Source organism: Oryx dammah, unplaced genomic scaffold, assembly GCF_014754425.2.
Source record: "Oryx dammah isolate SB20612 unplaced genomic scaffold, SCBI_Odam_1.1 HiC_scaffold_5, whole genome shotgun sequence".
In the NCBI taxonomy this organism is placed as follows: domain Eukaryota; kingdom Metazoa; phylum Chordata; class Mammalia; order Artiodactyla; family Bovidae; genus Oryx; species Oryx dammah.
In genome coordinates this window covers 8,478,223-8,500,920 of record NW_024070189.1, presented here as the reverse complement: position 1 = coordinate 8,500,920, position 22,698 = coordinate 8,478,223, and the positions used below count along the sequence as shown (strand labels likewise).

Below are 22,698 nucleotides of genomic sequence, written 5' to 3'. Positions count from 1 at the left end.
ACTAAACATATCAATACTTTAAATGGAGTTATATAACCACTGGCTTGCTGTGCCTTACCAATCAAATTAAGAAAAAATAAGATTTATTTAGTAGTACAAGATAAATCAAGTTTTATGTATTTATTATTCTATGTCTTATAAAAACCAGCTATATGCATAATGAAATTAGCCTTTTATGGGATGTGGCATAAATTAAAGTTGATTAAGTTAGAGATGTCAACTTACCTTGAGATTGTACAGAGTATGTTAATAATATGTATTCTTAGGATTTCCACTGGACAAAGCAGTTGCCTATGCCAAACTCAGGAATCCATTTGTAATCAATGACTTGAATATGCAGTATCTCATACAAGATAGGTGAGTGGTTAAGTTGGCTGAAGTAAGGGAGGAAAATCAACATTTATTTAGTATCTACCTAAGCTGGCATGGTACCAATATATAAAAATTTGTGGTATCCTTGAAATAATACTTAGTAATAAATATTTGTATCCAGTTTTATAGATGAAGAAACTATGGTAAAGTGGAACCATTTTGAGAAATATGTTACTGTATATCTTAGCAATTCATTTAACAGATCAAAAGCATAGATTTCTAAGAGAAATTGTAAAATACAAATGCATATATTGCATTTAATTGATGCTGTTAATGGCTACCCTTATAATTTCACTAGTGTTCTATTTTATTCTGTGTTAGCATTACAGTAAGAGGTTATATATAAGAAAATGCTATATAAAGTATAAGGTCTTATAGTTTTTTATTTTTCTATTTGTTTTTTTTCCTTTCTTAGTAATGTTATTAATATCTGAAATAACATTTTTCCGAGGTTTTCATATTAATAGATGTCTGTATATTACAAATGTAAATATATGTGGGAGTGCATATATATGTGTGTGTGTGTGTCTTTGTCTGCATTCATTTTGAGAAATTTAGAAAATAAAATGAAGAAAGGCATTTAATTTAACCCTGCCACTGCATCTACCATATTTTTTCATATAGAAAGCAATACATATATGCACTCACATTTTACAGAATTAGGATCAATATTCTCTTTAAAGACCATAAACATTTTTCTGTGTCATTAAATATTCTTTGAATATAAGATTTTTAATACTTCAGGTGATATTTTGTCTGTGATATAGCAACTTTAATTAGCCGTTTCTCTTTTATACATTTACATTCCCACTTTTAAAAATTAGTATTTTAATATGCCACAGAAAGTTTTGTGCATACACTTTTATTCTGATATTACTGAATATTTCCTTAGAATACATTTCTTCAGTATTTTAAATGACATTTGTTTACTTATAAAGGAAGACTATATACATGACTTTTTTAGTGATAGAAAAGTAGTAATATACTTTATGAATAGTACAGTAACATACTTATCATGGAACATTAGCAAAACAATAAGGGTATTCTCTTTTTTCTTCAGGAGAGAAGTGTATAGTATTCTTCAAGCTGAAGGTATTTTGCTTCCTCGTTATGCAATTTTGAACCGTGACCCAAATAATCCCAAAGGTAAGAGTAAGAGATTTCAAACAAGCTCTCTTTTTAAAAGTCTTTTAACAAACACTTCTGAGCCACTCTCCTCTATAATTAAATAGAATTTAAACAACTTACGCATTCTATTCAATTTTTTAAAAATGATCCAGATAGGCAATTAAATTTCAGTTAAAATGGGACATTATGAGCCAGAAGGCTAACTATAACTAGGAGATGTATATCATGTATTTATTGGGTCCATATTTGATATATCTGAGAATCATAAGGAAGAATTTTTACATACTTAATAAATTTGTTTTGATTGGGGTAAGTGAGTCTATAACATAACTTCATGCTGCTGCTGCTGCTAAGTCGCGTCAGTCGTGTCCGACTCTGTGCTACCCCCATAGATGGCAGCCCACCAGGCTCCCCCGTCCCTGGGATTCTCCATGCAAGAACACTGGAGTGGGTTGCCATTGCCTTCTCCAATGCATGAAAGTGAAAAGTGAAAGTGAAATCGCTCAGTCATGTCCAACTCTTAGCGACCCCATGGACTGCAGCCAACCAGGCTCCTCCATCCATGGGATTTTCCAGGCGAGAGTATTGGAGTGGGGTGCCATTGCCTTCTCCAACTTTATGCTAGTATGCCACAACTAAACTTCTGATGAGTAAGAATTTTGAAATATTAATATTTTAAAGCACCTTTTGCTTCATTTTCCTGCTTATTTACAGCATAGCATGTAAGTTACACATAGTGTAAAAGGGCAAGATAAATGCTTATTTGTTTTAATACTGAATGTTCTGATAACAGTGTTTTGGGGAATTTTAGTGACCATGTTATACATTAGAGCAACTTTGATTAAAACCCAGATACCAACATTATAGCAGGTCCATTAGATTTTTGAAGAAAATAGTTCCTTATGTCATCAAAGATAATAAATACTGGTATATGTTTGCATAAATATTTTTAATTAAAATCAAATCAAGGAGTCCATTGGTGAATAATCTCCCTGCCAATGCAGGAGACAAGGGCTTGATTCCCCAAGGTTCCACGTGCCACAGAGCGACTAAGCCTGTGTGCCGCAACTCCTGAGCCCAGACACTGCAGCTGCCGAAGCCCACACACCCAGAGCCATGCTCCGCCACAGGAGAAGCCAGCTGAGAGAGGAGGCCCGCGTGTGGCACCGAAGACCCAGCGCAGCCACACACACACACACAAATCAGTGCATCATCCGCTGTTAGGTTTCTCTATAACCTCTATTCTAGTGAACAAGTCCTCAATAATAATATTGTGGTTATATTATATCTAGGTACTGAGCAGTATGTAACTTTTTTCTTGCTATTATGTTTGATTTATAGAATGCAATCTGATTGAAGGGGAAGATCATGTAGAAGTAAACGGGGAAGTTTTCCAAAAGCCATTTGTAGAAAAGCCAGTCAGTGCAGAAGATCACAATGTTTACATTTATTATCCAACCTCTGCTGGCGGTGGAAGTCAAAGACTTTTTCGAAAGGTAAACCTTTGTTAGCCTAGTGACTACTGTTCTTTATACATTGTTGCATAAATTTTACTAAAAGTAATCAAGTATTTAGTAAAACTATGTTTAAGAATGTATCATTGAGAGATAAATTAATAAACTTGATGTCATCATTTGTTAGAGAAACAAGGCATCATTCTAGTTATTAAATTTACGTACAGAATACCAAGAAAGTTATTAGATCTTCTTTTTACCTTGCATTTATGAATCTATCATATGAGAATTTCAGGTAAAGATCAACATTTTTTTAGAAAAATGGCCTACAAATTAATAGTTCCTAGAAAAAATAATACCAGTGGTCTTTTAAATACATGAAAGTATGCTCAAAATTGCACCCATAATAAAAAAAAGTAAATCAAGTCTAAAAGATAATGACATTAAATGACTTTTTGAATCAGCAAGATCAAAAAGATTAAGGTAGTTGGGAAATGAGCATAAGCCCAGATGTTGTTAAATCACACTATTTCTTCTAAAATATAACTTAGCAGTATGTCAGTATTAAAAGTGCACATGTACTCATAAGCAGTCATGGAAATGCAAAGCAGGAACACACCGAGGTACATGTTCTCTGTCCATTGGGATGGCAAATATTAAGTCTGACAATACCAAGTTGTAGATAATTATAGATAAGTGGGAGCACCTACACATTGCTGGAGAGACTCTAATTAATTCAAAATGGTTTTTAAAAGGTTTTGGCATTATTTTGTAAGTTGAATGTGAGCATATTCTATCACTAGCGGTTTCACTTTGAATATATGCCATAGAACACTCCTGCACATACTTGTCACAGGAATATTTAAAAGAACATTTGAAGCAACATTGCTTTACTAGCTAAATCTTAGAAAACAGCTTAGATATACATTATAGGCAAATGAATGAATTACTGAATACTTATACAGAGGAAAATTCTATAGTAATGACAAAGCAGATTTCACCTTCAGCAATATGGTTGAATCTTAGAAACACTGTTCTAAGTGTTCATTCTATTTTTATGCTATTTAAGTTATAGCAGAAAATAATGTAGTGTCAACTACATAATGTATTGTTAAATATTTGTAGAGTAAAAAAAATTTTTAGAATATCAATGATATAAATAAATGGTAAAAGAGAATATTTTATAAAGAGAATAAAATGGTTTTTACATTGATAGACTTCTTTTATTTTCAGATTGGCAGTAGAAGTAGTGTTTACTCCCCAGAAAGCAGTGTACGAAAAACAGGCTCATATATATATGAAGAGTTTATGCCTACAGATGGTACTGATGTTAAGGTAGGATTGATTAAAGTATATTTTAAGTTTGTATTTTGAGTTTACCAGTGATATCAGAAAAAGAGTTTACAGTAGCTGTTGTTGTTGTTGTTGTATAGTTGCTAAGTCATGTCCGGCTCTTTGGCAACTCCATGGACTGTAGCCTGCCAGGCATTTCTGTCAGTGGAATTTTCCAGGGAAGAACACTGGAGTGGGTTGCCATTTCCTTCTCCAGGGGATATTCCTGACCCGGGGATTGAACACAGGTCTTCTGCATGGCAGGCAGATACTTTACCGCTGAGCCATATGGGACGTCCATTTAGTTAGCTATCTCTGACCTCTATTTTGTTTCTCTTTCTTTATAACTAGAGATTCTTAATCTATTTACATTATGAATGTCTTTGGCAATCTAAGCATATGGATCCTTTTTATAGAATAATATTCCTCAGTGCTTAAAATAAACCACACAGGATTACAGTGGAGACAAATCTTATTGAAATAATCAAAATATTTAAAAATCCAAAATATAGTGGGTTAGAGTCTAATAACCACCACAGTTCCTAAGCATCAATCAGTGTAAAAAATGTTTAGATAGCTTTGACAACTGTAATTGATTACAGAAAAATAGGTGTGATTTCTGTTGGTGGCAAGTAAGGTCTTAATTACTTCACCTTTAGCCACTCTGTGTGTAACTTGTCGTTCAGTCGCTAAGTTGTGTCCAACTCTTAGCGACACTGGACTGCAGCACACCAGGCGCCTCTGTCCTTTACTCTTTCCTGGAATTTGCTCAAATTCATGTCCGTTGAGTTGGTGATGCTGTGTAACCATCTCATATTCTGCTGCCCTCTTCTACATTAACCTGTCTTGCCTAGCATCAGGATGTTTTCTAATGAGTCAGTTCTTTGCAGCAGGTGGCCAAAGTATTGGCGTTTCAGCTTCAGCATCAGTCCTTCCAATGAATATGCAGGACTGATTTCATTTAGGATGGACTGGTTTGATCTCCTTGCTGTCCAGGGACTCTCAATTCTTCAGCATGCAGCCTCCTTTATGATCCAACTGTCACATCCGTACATGGCCCCTGGAAAAACCATAGCTTTGGCTACGTGGACCCTTGTCGGCAAATTGATGTCAGTTGATGTCTCTGCTCTTATTACACTGTCTAGGTTTGTCATAGCTTTCTTTGCAAGGAGCAAGCATCTTTAATTTCATGGCTGCAGTCACTGTCCACAGTGATTTTGGAGCCCAAGAAAATAAAGTCTGTCTCTGTTTCCACGTTTTTCCCCTTCTATTTGCCACAAAGTGATGGGATTGGATGCCATGATTTTAGTTTTTTGAATGTTGAGTTTTCAGCCAGCTGTTTCACTCTTCCTCTTTCACTTTCATCAAGAGGCTCTTTAGTTCTTCACTTTCTGCTAGTAGAGTGGTATTATGTGCTTATCTGAGGTTGTTGAAATTTCTCTCAACAATCTTGATTCCAGCTTGTGATTCATCCAGCCCAGCATTCTGAATGATGTACTCTGCATAGAAGTTAAATAAGCAGGGTGACAATACTTTTTGAGTGTTACCTTGCTAGCATGTGGACTTCCCTGATAGCTCAGTTGGTAAAGAATATGCCTACAATGAAGGAGACCAGATTCAACTCCTGAGTCAGAAGGATCCACTGGAGAAGGGATAGGCTACCCATTCCAGTTTTCTTTGGCTTCCCTTGTGGCTCAGCTGGTAAAGAATCCGCCTATAAAGTGGGGGGTAACCTAGATTCATTCCCTGGGTTGGGAAGGTCCCCTGGAGAAGGGAAAGGCTACCCACTCCGGTATTCTGGCCTGGAGAATTCCATGGACTGAATAGTCCCTGGGGTCTCAAAGAGTCAGACACGACTCAGCAACTTTCACTTTCACTTTGCTCACATGTGAAATGAGTGCAGTTGTATGATAGTTTGGACATTCTTTGGCATTGCCCTTCTTTGGGATTGGAATGAAAACTGACCTTTTTCAGTCCTGTGGCCACTGCTGAGTGTTCCAAATTTGTTGACATACTGAGTGTAGCACTTTAACAGCATCATCTTTTAGGATTTTAAGTAGCTCTGCTGGAATTCCATCACCTCCACTAGCTTTGTTCGTAATAATGTTTCCAAAGGCCCACTTGACTTCTCACTACAGGATGTCAGGCTCTAGGTGAGTGATCACACCATCATGGCTATCCGGGTCATTAAGACCTTTTTTGTATTGTTGTTCTGTGTATTCTTGCCTCTTCTTAATCTCTTCTTCTGTTAGGTTCTTGGGCTTTTTGTCCTCTCATGTTTCCATCTTTACATGAAATGTTTCCTTAAAGTCTCTATTTTATTCGAGACATCTCCAGTCTTTCCCATTCTGTTGTTTCCCTCTGTTTCTTTGCATTGTTCATTTAAGAAGACCTTCTTATCTTTCCTTGGTATTTTGTGGAACTCTGCATTTAGTTGAATGTATCTTTCCCTTTTTCCCTTGCCCTTTGCTTCTCTGAGTCTAATAGAGAGTTCTTTCTTAGGTGTAAACTGAATCATGAGCCTCCTCTTAAAAATTCTCTTGTGGATCCTCATTGACCACAAGGTAATAATCAGACTTTTAAGGCTGGCATACAAGGTACTTCATGGCCTGCCCTCTGTACTACACACCTTATTTCTTACAGTAGAAACCATAGCAAATAACGTACTCTCACCTGAGTATGTCATGCTGTTTCGTTCATCTGCCCTTTGCGTTTATTAGCTTTGCTTAGAGTGCCTTTCCCTCTCTTGTCTGCTTTTGAATTCTCACTGCCCTTATAAATCTTCCTTCCACGCTTAGATCTTTATTTTGGCTGTTACTTTCTTCTATAATTTTTTAGTCATTTATACCTTTTGTTAAACTAAAGCAGTTTGAGAAGGATCACAGCATTATGCATTCTAGTATTCCCTTATAATGTTCAGTATAATTATTTTTTAGAGAGAACAGAACCTCATTTTACCAGTTTTACTGTATAATTACTTATAACCTCTTCCAGTGTTGAGAATTTTCACATGGAAAATAGAACAAAGTGTCAAAAAATACCTCCTAGAAACAGAGGTATTTTTTTAAAAATTTGTTGCATGCCGTTATATATTTACATATATATCTTTTTAAAGTAATGTATATATTTTAACATTTCTGAAAGGTTTATACAGTGGGTCCAGATTATGCGCATGCTGAAGCTCGAAAATCTCCTGCACTTGATGGCAAGGTGGAACGAGATAGTGAAGGAAAAGAAGTAAGATACCCTGTTATTCTCAATGCACGAGAGAAATTAATTGCTTGGAAAGTCTGCCTTGCTTTTAAGGTAAGATATTATGCAGGCCATGTAGACTCTTGTAAAAATTTGATATTCTTTTTTGAGTGAAAGAGATGTTGTTTGGGCTTATAATAGGAGAGAAAAGTAGAGAATATGAAGTGGTATATCTGAATAGTTTTTTTTGAACTTTACAAAGGATTCTTGCAGTGCCATTAATAAGAATATATGATAAATGAAGGCCTTTCCTTCTTATTCTTTCTTCATTATATAGAAGGAAACTGACAGTTTATTCAGAAACTACAATTAGAGAAGAAAACAACTGAAATGGTAGAGTTATAGGAGTATTTTTTCAATATACTCCTATAACAAAACTGGTTGTAAGTATTTACTCATAGAATTGATACGATTTTTTTTTTTTTCTTTTAAGGAAGTCTTCCACCTTTCACAGTTGATCATTTGGCTTGTTAAATATAGTAAAATATGTTCATGAAAACTACTAGTACACTTAAAAAACTTTTTACTTAGATATTTGACTTTATCTCTCAATGTGTATTATTAGGGTTTGATATACTGTGCAGTAAAGATTAAAAGAGAAGTAGTACAGCTTGCATCTCATAGAGGATAAACTTTACCTTGTTGAAGCCTTGTCTTGGATATGTAACTTAAAACTAGTGTATATTGCTAGTTTTTAAATAATAAATTCTTTGTGTCTTAATAATTTGAAGTCTCTCATGGAAGGAATCTTAACCTAAAGTATGTTTTAATAGCTTTATATTAATTGGGTTTTATATTAACTGTTTTAACTTTGTAATGGCCAGGATTCCAAAAGCCATGACTTAAAATCATATTATACTAATACATGATGGTTTGAACATAAAACCTAGAAGATCAGAAAATTCCTAGAGCCTAAGCAGGACATTTATACCTTTTTAACTGTTATCTCCCAAATAAAGTAAATTTGTTTCAGGGGCTCACAAGTGTGTAGTTGTCAGAATTTAAAAGATTCATAAGAATAATTGGACATTTCTTCTGGGCTGTGTCTTCAAAGCTTTCTCCTCTTTTTTCTCTTTTTGGTTTTTGTTGTTTTTTTTTTTTTTTAATTAAAAAAGTTAGAATTTCTGCTAGCATAAAATTTATCAAAGCCTTTAAAATTTTTTTACTTTTGTATTTTAATTAAACATTAATTGAAAAGCTTCTTGAGTTCTTGGCCTCTCTAGTCTCTTAAGCATTTTTGTTTTATATTTACTTCATAGAAGAATTTAAATAATCATGTGGCGTGTGCTGTATATTTTAGAGTATTCAAATTACAAATAAGTAGCTTCCTTGTTTTTTACTTATTTTGAAGTAAAGGGCACTTATAAAATTTGTATTCTAATAAGACTGGAAAACTCAGTCTTAATTAAATGGAATTTTAAAGTGTATAATTTATTTTAAATAGCAAACAGTTTGTGGCTTTGATTTGCTGCGGGCCAATGGACAGTCCTATGTCTGTGATGTCAATGGCTTCAGTTTTGTGAAAAATTCCATGAAGTATTATGATGATTGTGCAAAAATACTTGGGTAAGATTTTTTTTCTTTATAGTTTTTCCTCTTTACTTTTGTTATAGTTAGTGCATACTTGTTATTCAGAAACCAAATAATTGTAAACATCAAATGATCAGGGCTTTATAAGCACTCTAGAGTAAAAAATCAGTGTTCGTAAAATGACATCCCCAAATCCTGAATTACACTTTGGGTTATGTAAGACAAATTAATTTATGTACAGTGTAAACTTTTAAAGGTATTTAACCTCATAGATTTAGAAATGCTGTATAGCAATGATTTACACAGTGATGGTTGATCATTCATCAAAATGGCTGATTTATTAGATTACCTTGTTTCTCAGGTTTTTGTTAGGTAATTATAGTATTTAATAGTACAGAATTAACATTCGTGAAATAAGTAATGAGAATAAAATAGAAATAATTGGAATTTAGAGATCTTGAATGATTCAACTTTCTACAAGCATATGTTACTCAAAATAATCCTGTGAGATTATCAAGTGAACATAAAAGAAATTATTGTGTACAGAAATGCCATTTTTGTATTCTTTGACTTCTTTTCATACATCTTGATTTAGAAGACTTGAAAGACAATTTTTAACATTATTTATTTATTTTATTTTTGGCCATGCTGGCTCTTCATTGCCGTGTGCAAGCTTTCTCTAGTTAAGGAGGGAGGGGCTCCTCTTTGTGGCTCTGTGCAGGGTTTTCACTGGTGGCTTCTCTTGCTGCAGAGCAGAGACTCTAGGCACACAGGCTTAGTAGTTGTGGCACACGGGCTTAGCTGTGCTGGGTGGGGGAGTCCACCAGACCAGGGATCAAACCCACGTTAGGGAAGTCCTGACAAAGACTGTTTTTAACCATTTCAAAGTATATATGACAAGATACTTACGTCAAAGCCATAAAAAACTTACACTTTAAAATATATCTTAATTATTGGAGTCAGCAATTACAGTATATTTCAAAGGTTTGTGAACTTACCCTTAAAGTAAAATTTAAGGAGGCTCAGTTAAATTTTAGCATGAATAAATGCTAAATTTAAACAGAATAAAAGATGTCCTATAATTACATAAAATTTTGTTAACCTTTTGAGCAAACTGTAATCGAAATCTGTTAAAAATGAACAATGGTATTTAAAATAGCTTTATAGGTGATCAATAAAAGCTGGTAAGAAATACTCAGTGTCCACAGAGATAATCTTGGGTTTTAGAATCTATGGAAGTAAACAGGCAGCTCTAGTGACATGAAAGTGAAAGTCACTCAGTTGCAACCCCATAGACTAGCCTGCCAGGCTCCTCTGTCCATGGAATTCTCCAGGCCACAATACTGGAGTGGGTAGCTGTTTCCTTCTCCAGGGGGTCTTCCCAACCCAGGGATCAAACCCAGGTCTCTTGCATTGAAAGTGAATTGTTTACCATCTGAGCCACCAGGGAACTTACTTGCATCCAATGTAATTTATATTTTTAAAAAGTAAATAAGTAAATTCCAAATTCATGATATCCCATTACTATCTTCTATATACCAGTTTAGCACTGCTGATCTAATTTTTTTTGATCAGGATTGATTTTTTTCTTAGTTTACTTTTTATGTACTGTATTCACATAATTACTAGATAGTTTGACTTTAACTTCTATGATTTTCTTTTGTCATTAACACCCAGGTTTGTGTTAAAATGAACTAGTTTAAGTTTTCTTTTTTTGTCTTGAAGGAATATTGTAATGCGAGAGCTTGCTCCACAATTTCATATCCCCTGGTCAATACCCTTAGAAGCTGAAGATATCCCAATTGTACCAACTACATCTGGAACTATGTAAGTTTGAATATTTTCATTTAGAAATTCCTTGTGTTACCCTGTTGGTCTGTGCTATCACAATAAAGATTACGTATCTGAATAATATTAAATACTTTACTTGGTATATTTTCATATGATTCACTTTCCAGATGGAAAACTAGATTATAAGCTTTTACATGGGCTATTTAGAATGGAGGAATTTCCCAGGTGATTCAGTGGTAAAGAATCCTCCTGCCAATGCAAGGAGATGCAGGATCCCTTGAGTCAGATCCCTTGGTCAAGAAGATTCCCTAGAGGAGGAAATGGCAACCCACTCCAGTATTTTTGCCTGGAGAATCCCATGGACAGAGGAACCTAGCAGGCGCCGGTCCATAGAATCACGAAGAATTGCATACGGCTGAGGAACTGAGCACTCGCACACGCATTTAGACTAAAGATCTTTTCTGTTGTTAAAATCCTGAAAAATTTTTGGATACTTATAGAACTGTTCAATTAAGCCATAAGAATAAAGGAGGTGCCAGCAGATATATTACTTAAAGATTCATGGCCAGTGGTTTACAGTTTTGGTGCTCTTAGCATGTAAAGGAAAATACACAGTTATATCATGAAGTAAATTAATTAGACCAGTATTGCCAAAGTGTTTTATAAAATTTCTAGTGAAATTTACTACCTGAAATTCACTTGTTATTCATGTGAGCTAGGAACTTTATGTTACCATGTTAAATATTCCGAGGATTCCTGATTGGGGCAGAAGAGAGGACAAAAATACTTAATTCTGGTTTTAAACCAGTATTTCCAAACATTTTTGGGTAACTTACTCTAGAGAGTTGTGTTCTGTGTCTCATAATTTGACAAATGGTAGTTTAAACCCTCCCTTGTGGCTCAGCTGGTAAAGAATCCAGCCTGCAACGTGGGAGACCTGGGTTGGAAAGAGCCCCTGGAGAAGGGAAAGGATACCCATTCCAGTATTCTGGCCTGGAGAATTCCAAGGGGTCTCAAAAAGTTGAACACCACTGAGCAACTTTCACCTTCACTTTCTTTCATTCTTACTAAGACAGTTTTATCTTCCAGTAATTTAAATTTGAGATACTTTTCTTCTTACATGGGCAAAATAAATATAGCAGCTTTATTTTGTTTGATTTAATGAAATCTCTCTGTATAATGATCTACCACACTAGGCAGATAATTAATGAAGTTAGGGAATTATAGTCCATTTGCTTGTATCCAAAGTTAGTATAATCATCTCTGGAGAAGAAGCAAATATTTTATACCTTGATATTACTCACCCTCCAGCCTCTTAAATTCTTTTTAGGATTGACTTCATAAAATTAAAGCTAGTTGTTACAAGCACTTTTCTTAATGGGAACGAACTTGAAGTGGTAAAAGATAGTTCCAAATAAACAATTAGATGTATTAATCTTAGGTATATAACACAAATCTTTGTTAACAAATTGAGAATGTTGTCTCTTTTTTAACTTAAGGATGGAACTTAGATGTGTCATAGCCGTCATTCGTCATGGGGATCGAACACCAAAGCAAAAAATGAAAATGGAAGTGAGGCATCAAAAGTATGTTTAAAGGGGAATAATTTAATTCACAGGATGTGATAATTCAAGATTTCTGATGGGTGCTTATCTATTTTGATTAATACATCATGCGGAAAGACTGCCATTATTTCTTGACCAGTAATATTTAAACCACTAGAAAAACTAAAATCAAAACAAAATCCATCTTAAATTGTGTGTATCAGTATCAGAAAATTACTGTAGCAATATCCATAAATGGTCATCACCCTGACTTAGCTTTTATTTAGTGTTGTAAAGATGAAAATTAATAGAATGGAAGTATATTACTTATTCAGCTAATCTAGTCATTATTAGCTTAATATGGTTTAGGAAAATAGGAAGTTTTATCAGTCAAGTAAAAGAGTAATACTGTAGAGTGAAAGAGGGCACACAGTATGGAAGTCCATAGACCCCCAAGTCCGTTATCTGTTACTAATTATTATCTTAGACCCTTATCTATCATTCATTATAGTCACTTGTTTTATAAAGATAATATTATTGCAAATGCCTAACAGTATTCTGTCTCTTTTATAAGATTCTTTGATCTCTTTGAAAAGTGTGATGGATATAAATCTGGGAAATTAAAACTCAAAAAACCGAAACAATTACAGGCGAGTGCATTTGATTTCTTGTTGGGTTTTAAACTACTAATGGCAAAATTACATAAAAATTCAGTTCTTTATTCCTTTTACAGGAAGTGCTGGATATTGCACGACAACTTCTTATGGAACTGGGACAAAATAATGATTCTGAAATTGAAGAAAACAAATCAAAACTTGAGCAACTTAAGACTGTGTTAGAGATGTAAGTATCTTTTTGAAACCCTTAATTTTGATAACTACTTATAGTGCTCTTTTTTTTTAAATATGTGTGACTTTTCATGTTAATTTCCTTCACAGTTCGATCTATTTGCTTTTTCTCACTGTAAATCAGGTGAAATTAGTGAAAGTCTAGTAAGTTTTTATTTTTACAAGTGAGAAAAGAGATCATTACATTGAAGGTTCTGTTTTATAATGGTATTAATTTTGATGAGACCATCAAAAGAGAACACATTTGGATTGTCGGTGAAGTGCTGCACAAAGTGAAGGCCACATTGTTAGGTTAACCATAGACTCAGTGCTGTTTAAATGAAAAATAACTTGACATTATGTTTTAATCAGGTGAAATTGGTGCCACCAGTATTCTTCTTACAAGATTTATTTCTTTGACCACTCGGAAAAAAAAAATAATTATTTTCATTTTTAAAGAAGGTAGATTTTAGTTTTTCTTTAGGAGGTTGTATTGTGTGCTTATTAAATATTGTCTGTTGTATTTGCCATTTTATTTTTCAGGTATGGCCATTTTTCTGGAATAAATCGTAAGGTCCAGTTAACCTATCTCCCTCATGGTTGTCCTAAAACATCTAGTGAAGAGGAGGGTATGTCACTATTAATGCTTATTAGTTTCTAATTATATGTAGGAACTTGCTACTCACTGTTGATTACCTTTTTAATCTTCTGTCAAATAGTTAAGGGGTTGGCATGCTGAAGAGAGGAAAAATAATGTACAGCTTTGGTAACTATGTTTTCTATCCTTAAAATAAAAGGTCTTTTACCTTTTCTCCTTTAGGTAAAGGATACCTTTTATTATTTTAAAAACTGCTTGGGAGTGCTCTTTTATTCTTTAGAGAGCTTATTTCTTTATAACTAATTATTACTTAATGGGTCCCTAACCCATACAGGGTAAAAAAGGAAGAAAACTCAAGAAATAGGAAAAAAATATTTGAAAAAATGTGCCATCACCATGTTTCTAAAGCAGATACTTTTCTCCACTCATTAAATCAGAATAAGCATTTAAAATGAGTCTCCTAAGAGCAGTGAGCACAAAAATCCATAAGTTTATTTACTTTTCAAAAGAATAATGGTCAGGGGTTGGGGAGCCATTTTATGGAGAAATAGAAATGCCCATTACAATAATAATCAGTCTTGCCTGTCACACTGGCAGAGTGTTTTCTTGTTTATTCTTTTTTCAAATGGTAATAAGGAATTCTGATGAAAATGCAGTGTGACAGAATTTTATCCACTGGTAGGACTGTAAATTGACAATAACTCTTTGAAAAGTGATTGGCAGTACCTACCGAAAACTTCATGGGACTTCCTTGGTGGTTCCCTGGTGTCCAGTGGGTAAGCCTCCGCGCCTCCACTGTAGGTGGTGTGGGTTCCGTCCCTGGTCGGTGACCTGAGATCCTGCACGTTGCGTGGTGCAGCTGGAGGGTGAGGTGTAGGGGAAACTTCAGAAAGTTTTCATATACTTTGACCTTAATTATACTTAAGAGAATCTATCCCAGTGGGATAGTCAGATCTTGAGAGAAAGATCTTCTATAGGGATATTCACAGTGGCCCACTATTTATAGGAGCAAAACTTGAAGTAAAGATTAAATGCAAGCAGAAATTTGACTATGTTGATCTTTATCCTGAAAGTTCATAGATTGCTCTCTTGTCACACCATGTGATTAGTAACAGTGCAGATTAATTTTCTATATTTTCATGTTTATATCAAAAGCATTCCATAGCTATAATTAAAAAGTCAATTAATTGCCTTTATTATAAGTGAATGTTGGCTTGCATGGTGAAGCATATACAATTACTGACTAGCCCCAGGGTAAAGGATGATTTTCTATCACTTTTAGTGAATCATTAAATTCTTTAGTGTTTATTGTGGTACTTTTAAAATGACCTTGGTTTCTGGAACTCAACACAGATGTTAGGACATAATAAAGAGTAGGTCAAAATTCAGAATAGAAACTCAGATGTCCTTTGTGTCTGAGAAAATACTTTGTTCTGGAACATACAGATTCCACAACTCCAAATTTAAAAAGCTGTTCTTGGCTATATTTTATTGTATATCTCACTCTTAATGTAAATTATAATAAATATTAAGCTCTGTTGTCTTAGATCTCCTTAAGAGTTATACACATCACTGGTTACCAATCCTAAAAATGTGTATGTCTTCTTCCCTTCGGATAAAATTACCTTTCGTGTGGCAGCACTGCAAAGACCAGCTCTGAACTTGCCATCAGGGAGCTCTTAACCTGGCATATCTAGTACAACTAAAACCTCCCACAAATGCCGTGGGCTCTCGCACCATTTTGAGAGCAGGGGAGGGAGAAGTTTCCTTTCAGAAAACTGGGAAAGAGCCTTCTTTCTAGAGTATGGGAGAGATTCTGAAATTTTAGTAAGATTTTAATAAGTGAAGCGAGTGATATTCCCAGTAGAAGCAACAGCCTACAAAGGATAGATATGTTTAAAGAACAAATTAATCTACATAAGGCCTGCATTCCACTGCAGAAGAGACAAAAAGAAAAAAGTAATCATGAAATATATCTGTTTAAAAGAAGAAAACTTGACATTTACTTTATCCATTCACATGTATCTTAGACAGCCGACGAGAAGAGCCGTCCTTGCTTCTGGTTCTAAAGTGGGGAGGAGAACTAACCCCTGCAGGCAGGGTCCAAGCCGAAGAACTCGGAAGAGCTTTCAGGTGTATGTATCCTGGAGGTCAAGGTAAATCTTGGCGTTTCTTTACTTCAGTTAAATTCATACATCATCTTTCCAGATCCTCATTTTGAGATGTAATTAAGTATAGAAATACAGTGAGATAAAAATATAGCTTAAGTGATTTGAGGATTTATTTTCAGGAGATTATGCAGGATTTCCTGGTTGTGGTTTACTTAGATTACATAGTACCTACCGACATGACCTTAAAATATACGCCTCTGATGAAGGACGAGTTCAGATGACTGCAGCTGCTTTTGCAAAGGTATAAATAAATGTTTTTAGAATTTTTAAAATTTTCATCTGATAATAGCATTTCAAAAGATTTTTACTGAGGTAATATTTTAATATTCTAAAATCGAGACTTAAGACTAAAACCCTGAAATGACCATGACAATTTGTATTAGTAAAGTTTGTTATAACAGTAAGCATATACCCTGTGAAATTCTGCATGTAACAAAATAATAATTAAGATGCTTTCTGTTTTGCATACTAATTCTTAAATCTCTTTTGGCTTTTATTTAATGTGTTTAGGGTCTGTTAGCTCTAGAAGGAGAACTTACACCCATTCTTGTTCAGATGGTGAAAAGTGCAAACATGAATGGCCTTTTGGATAGTGATAGTGATTCTTTGAGCAGTTGTCAGCAACGTGTAAAGGCAAGACTTCATGAAATACTTCAAAGAGATAGAGATTTTACTGCAGAAGATTATGAAAAGGTGGGTTTTAGCAAATTCCTACACTGTCAAATATTATGCACACGGAAAAATGCATAAAACATAAACTCAGAGCTTGTTGTATTAGCAAAGGGACATATAATCCCTATACAGGGGGACAGAATGTTGGAACAACTCTACGCTCTGTGCACCTCTTCCCAGTTGCAGTTTCTTCTTATCTGCTAGAAATAACCACTATCCTAGCTCTTTATACTCATATCCAGAATGCTTATTCAGATAAGTACGCGTTTGTAACTCTCGTAGTCTCGGTTTATATTTTTTCAGCTTCCTGTAATGGGATTTTTTCTTTAATGTCTTATGTCTTTCTCTCAATATTATGTTTGTGAAATTCATCTATATTTTTGAGAATTTCCATAGTTGATTAATGTTCATTTCTATGTAGTATTGTTTTCAGAGGTTGGCTAACTTTTTCTGTGAAAGGCCAGATAGTAAATATTTTTACACCTTGCTGATCACATATACTTACTTGTTGCATTATTCTTTACTTTTTTTAAAACCACCTCTTAAAAATTGTAAAAACCATTTCTTAGCTCATAGGCTATTACAGGTCGTGTTTAGCCTACAGGCCATAGTTTGTTGATCTGTATTCTATTTTATGAATATGGTCCAATTTATATATGCTTTACAATATTGTTATAGTTTGAGGCTGTTACAGGTAATGCTGCCATAAATATTCATATAGAGGAGCATGTTTCTCTTGGTATATTATATTCTAGGAGGGCAAGTGCTGAACCCCGCAGTCTACGTATATTTCAGTATCAGTATATGATGTCAGACAGTTTTCAAAAGTCACTAAGCAATTTATACTTCCACCAGAAGTCCATGAAAACTGTCATTGCTCTACATAGTCTCTAGTCTTGGTATTTTTGAACTATTCAATTTTGACTTTCTGAAGGTGGATGTATGGTAGTACCTTACTGTGGGTTTACCATTGACCATTGGTATACCTTCTTTCATGAAGCCTGCTCCTAATTCGTCCTTTTTTTACTACTAGTTGCCTGTGTTGTTTGTCTTAATGAATGATAAAATTTCTTTGTATATTTTGGATATGAGCTCTTTGTTATGCATATTGTAAGTACTACCATCTACTCTGAGCCTTAATGATTCCCTTTGATAAAGTTCAATTCAGTTCAGTCGCTCAGTCGTGTCCGACTCTTTGTGACCCCATGAACCGCAGCAAGCCAGGCCTCCCTATCCATCACCAACCCCCGGAGTTTACTCAGACTCATGTCCATCAAGTCAGTGATGCCATCCAGCCATCTCATTCTCTGTTGTCCCCTTCTCCTCCTGCCCCCAATCCCTCCCAGCATCAGGGTCTTTTCCAATGAGTCAACTCTTTGCATGAAGTGGCCAAAGTATTGGAGTTTCAGCTTCAACATCAAGCCTTCCAATGAACATCCAGGACTGATCTCTTTTAGGATGGACTGGTTGGATCTCCTTGTGGTCCAAGGGACTCTAATGAGTCTTCTCCAACACCACAGTTCAAAAGCATCAATTCTTCGGCACTCAGCCTTCTTCACAGTCCAACTCTCAAATCCATACATGACCACTGGAAAAACCATAGCCTTGACTAGACAGACCTTTGTTTGCAAAGTAATGTCTCTGCTTTTTAATATGCTATCTAGGTTGGTCATAACTTTTCTTTCAAGGTGTAAGCGCCTTTTAATTTCATGGCTGCAGTCACCATCTGCAGTGATTTTGGAGCCCAGAAAAATAAAGTCAGCCACTGTTTCCACTGTTTCTCCATCTATCTCCCATGAAGTAATGGGACCGGATACCATGACCTTAGTTTTCTGAATGTTGAGCTTTAAGCCAACTTTTTCACTCTCCTCTTTCACTTTCATCAAGAGGCTTTTTAGTTCCTCTTCACTTTCTGCCATAAAGGTGGTGTCCTTTGCATATCTGAGGTTATTGATATTTCTCCTGGCAGTCTTGATTCCAGCTTGTGTTTCTTCTAGTCCAGACTTTCTCATGATGTACTCTGCATAGAAGTTAAATAAGCAGGGTGACAATATACAGCTTTGATGTACTCCTTTTCCTATTTGGAACCAGTCTGTTGTTCCATGTCCAGTTCTAACTGTTGCTTCCTGACCTGCATATAGGTTTCTCAAGAGGCAGGTCAGGTGGTCTGGTATTCCCATCTCTTTCAGAATTTTTCACAGGTTATTGTGATCCACACAGTCAAAGGCTTTGACATAGTCAATAAAGCAAAAATAGATATTTTTCTGGAACACTCTTGCTTTTTCCATGATCCAGCGGATGTTGGCAATTTGATCTCTGATTCCTCTGCCTTTTCTAAAACCAGCTTGAACATCAGGAAGTTCATGGTTCACGTATTGCTGAAGCCTGGCTTGGAGAATTTTGAGCATTACTTTAGTAGCGTGTGAGATGAATGCAATTGTGTTGTAGTTTGAGCATTTTTTGGCATTGCCTTTCTTTGGGATTGGAATGAAAACTGACCTTTTCCAGTCCTGTGGCCACTGCTGAGTTTTCCAAATTTGCTGGCATATTGAGTGCAGCACTTTCACAGCATCATCTTTCAGGATTTGAAATACCTCAATTGGAATTCCATCACTTCCACTAGCTTTGTTCATAGTGATGCTTTCTAAGGCCCACTTGACTTCACATTCCAAGATGTCTGACTGTAGGTAAGTGACCACACCATCGTGATTATCTGGGTCGTGAAGATCTTTTTTGTACAGTTTCTCTGTGTATTCTTGCCACCTCTTCTTAATATCTTCTGCTTCTGTTAGGTCCATACCATTTCTGTCTTTTGTTGAGCCCATCTTTGCATGAAATGTTCCCTTGGTATCTCTAATTTTTTTGACGAGGTCTCTAGTTTTTCCCATTCTGTTGTTTTCCTCTAATTGTTTACACTGATCACTGAAGAAGGCTTTCCTATCTCTCCTTGCTATTCTTTGGAACTCTGCATTCAGATGCTTATATCTTTCCTTTTCTCCTTTGCTTTTCACTTCTTTTCACAGCTATTTGTAAGGCCTCCTCAGACAGCCATTTTGCTTTTTTACATTTCTTTTCCATGGGGATGGTCTTGATCCCTGCCTCCTGTACTATGTCACAAACCTCCATCCATAGTTCATCAGGCACTCTGTCTATCAGATCTAGTCTGTTAAATCTATTTCTCACTTCCACTGTATAATCATAAGGGATTTGATTTGGGTCATCCCTGAATGGTATAGTGATTTCCCCCACTCTGTTCAATTTAAGTCTGAGTTTGGCAATAAGGAGTTCATGATATGAGCCACAGTCTGCTCCTGTCTTGTTTCTGCTGACTGTATAGAGCTTCTCCATCTTCGGCTACAAAGAATATAATCAGTCTGATTTCATTGTTGACCATCTGGTGATGTCCATGTGTAGAGTCTTCTCTTGTATTGTTGGAAGAGGGTGTTTGCTTTCACCAGTGAGTTCTCTTGGCAAAACTCTGTTAGCCTTTGCCCTGCTTCAATTTGTGCTCCAAGGCCAAACTTGCCTCTTACTCCAGGTATTACTTGACTTCCTACTTTTTCATTCCAGTCCCCTGTAATGAAAAGGACATCTTTTTGTGTGTTAGTTCTAGAAGGTCTTGTAGGTCATCATAGAACTGTTCAGTTTCAGCTTCTTCTTCATTACTGGTTGGGGCATAAAGTTAGATTACCATGATTTTGAATGGTTTGCCTTGGAAACGAACAGAGATCATTCTCTCGTTTTTGAGATTGCATCCAAGTCCTGCATTTTGGACTCTTTTGCTGACTATGATGGCTACTCCATTTCTTCTAAGGATTTCTTGCCCACAGTCGTAGATATAATGGTCATCTGAGTTAAATTCATCCATTCCAGCCCATTTTAGTTCACTGATTCCTAAAATGCCGATGTTCATTCTTGCCGTCTCCTATTTGACCACTTCCAGTTTGTCTTGATTCATGGACCTGACATTCCAGGTGCCTATGTAGTATTGTTCTTCACATTATTGGACTTTACTTCCATCGCCAGTCACATCCACAACTGAGTGTTCTTTTCGCTTTATGTCTGTCTCTTCGTTCTTTCTGGCGTTATTTCTCCACTGATCTCCAGTAGTATATTGGCACCTACCGACCTGGGGAGTTCATCTCTCAGTTTCCTATCTTTTTGCCTTTTCATACTGTTCATGGGATTCTCAATGCAAGAATACTGAAGTGGTTTGCCATTCCCTTCTACAGTGGACCATGTTTTGTCAGAACTCTCCACCATGACCTATGACACCATGTAGAGCTTGGGTGGCCCCACACGGCATAACTCATAGTCTTATTGAGTTAGACAAGGCTTTGGTCTGTGTGATCAGTTTAGTTAGTTTTTTGTGATTGTGGTTTTCATTCTGTCTGCCCTCTGATGAATAAGGATAAGAGACACAGAAGCTTCCTGATGGGAGAGGTTGACTGTGGGGGAAACTGCGTCTTGTTCTGATTTGCAGAGCCATGTTCCGTAAATCTTTAATCCAGTTTTCTGTTGATGCGTGCATTGTTTGGCCACTCATAGGCAAATCTGGCTCAGTCTCCCACTGTCCTCCAAAGTCAAATTCCCTGGGGCTTCTCAGTCCTTTTGCCGGATTCCCACGTTTGGAAATCTGTTGTGGCTCCTAGAACTTTCTTAACAGTGCAAGTATTTCTTTGGTATAATTGTTCTGCGGTTTGTGGTTCATCTGCTCGGCAGCCCTCTGGTGGGTCTAGTGATGACCTCCTCCAAGAGGGCTTATGCCACACGCTCGGTGACCCCAATCTGCTGCAACCAGAGCCCCTGTCCCCATGGCAGGCCACTGCTGACCCATCCCTCCACAGGACACTCACAGGCAGGTCTGGCTCAGCTTCTGTGGTTCAGTGCATTTTAATGTATTTTTTATAATACCCTTTTTCTAACAAGGGGGTCATAGGATATGTCCGTGTATGTTTTTTCTTGCTCATTTATCTGCCATACAGTGAAAAATTGACTTTTGTGTTTGCCATTAGATAAGGTATCAAAGTTGACTTTTCCCTGCAACCATATGTACATGCAGGTGTCTCAGCACCACCCGCTGAAAAGACTGTCCTTTCCCCGCTATCTTGTAGGGTCAGCTCTATCATATGTGTTTAGTTTCTGGAACATGCTTCTTTGTTGGCTTTTGTGCCATTGAATGAGATCTCCCCAGTCCTACATGGGTCCTTCAAGTTTTCTTGATTTTCATGTATTCTCATATGAATTTTAAAATAAGCTAGCCAAAAGTCTTATTGGGGTATTGATTTAGATTGAATTAGATCTTTAGTTTGTGGAAAAACATATTTTTTAAAAAATATTTGTTTTATAAACGGTACCTCTAAAACGGTTACTGTCTGTTGCTGCTATGTACAAAGTTTTTTTCATATTGACTTTATATACGTCAACTGTGTTAAACTTATTAACTTGGTAATTTATCTTGGTTTTTAAAAAAAACTTTCCAAAGGATATCCACAGGTTTTTGTCTTCCTTTCCAATCTTTATGCTTTTAATTCTTTTTCTTGCTTTACTTTAATTGCTAGCACCATCAAAGCCATATTAAATTGAGTGGCTTTTCTGTGTTTGTTCATATTCTCAAAGGGAAAGCCTTCTTAACACTGTACATTAAGTATAATCTCTGTAGATTTTTGTTAAAAGTTTTTGTCATGACAAGTTTTTACATTTTATATTCTCTTTCTGTCTGTTAAATATATGATTTTGGAAAGCGTCTACCTTGGTTCCTAGAATAAAGTCATTTCAAAAATACCTTTATCACTGGTTTGGGTTTACTAATATTTTTGGTCAGGAGTTTTACATTTGTGTTCAAGAGTCAATTGACCTTTATTTTTTATCCCTGTTGTCTTTTTCTGCTTTCAATATCAAGATTATGCTGTTTTCATAAAATCGGGAGTCCTCCTTGGGGGGCATAATTCATGTATATATGTTTCATTGGATGTTTGGTAAAATGTACTGATAAATCCCATGGGCATTTTCTTTATGGGAAAGCTT

At 35.8% G+C, this 22,698-nt stretch overlaps 1 protein-coding gene across 18 annotated transcripts in view; it reads left to right on the top strand.

Annotated features, from left to right (window-relative positions):
- PPIP5K2 (diphosphoinositol pentakisphosphate kinase 2) overlaps positions 1–22,698 on the top strand; it is a 79,158-nt gene that overhangs the window by 12,083 nt on the left and 44,377 nt on the right. For 13 of the 18 annotated variants that reach the window (XR_005721003.1, XR_005721002.1, XM_040239714.1 and 10 more), the window contains exons 4-17: positions 267–357; positions 1,433–1,518; positions 2,842–2,996; positions 4,188–4,289; positions 7,431–7,592; positions 8,983–9,104; positions 10,794–10,895; positions 12,359–12,445; positions 12,978–13,053; positions 13,137–13,246; positions 13,774–13,859; positions 15,859–15,984; positions 16,119–16,240; positions 16,510–16,692. Coding sequence is in view for 16 of the 18 variants with exons in the window: in XM_040239714.1 (XP_040095648.1) it covers positions 267–357; positions 1,433–1,518; positions 2,842–2,996; positions 4,188–4,289; positions 7,431–7,592; positions 8,983–9,104; positions 10,794–10,895; positions 12,359–12,445; positions 12,978–13,053; positions 13,137–13,246; positions 13,774–13,859; positions 15,859–15,984; positions 16,119–16,240; positions 16,510–16,692 (1,610 nt within the window). In the remaining 2 variants the exon portion in view is untranslated. Of the gene's footprint in view, positions 1–266; positions 358–1,432; positions 1,519–2,841; positions 2,997–4,187; positions 4,290–6,788; positions 6,851–7,430; positions 7,593–8,982; positions 9,105–10,793; positions 10,896–12,358; positions 12,446–12,977; positions 13,054–13,136; positions 13,247–13,773; positions 13,860–15,858; positions 15,985–16,118; positions 16,241–16,509; positions 16,693–22,698 lie in introns of those variants that run through there. The other 5 variants (XM_040239713.1, XM_040239705.1, XM_040239703.1 and 2 more) reach the window with 2 other exon arrangements.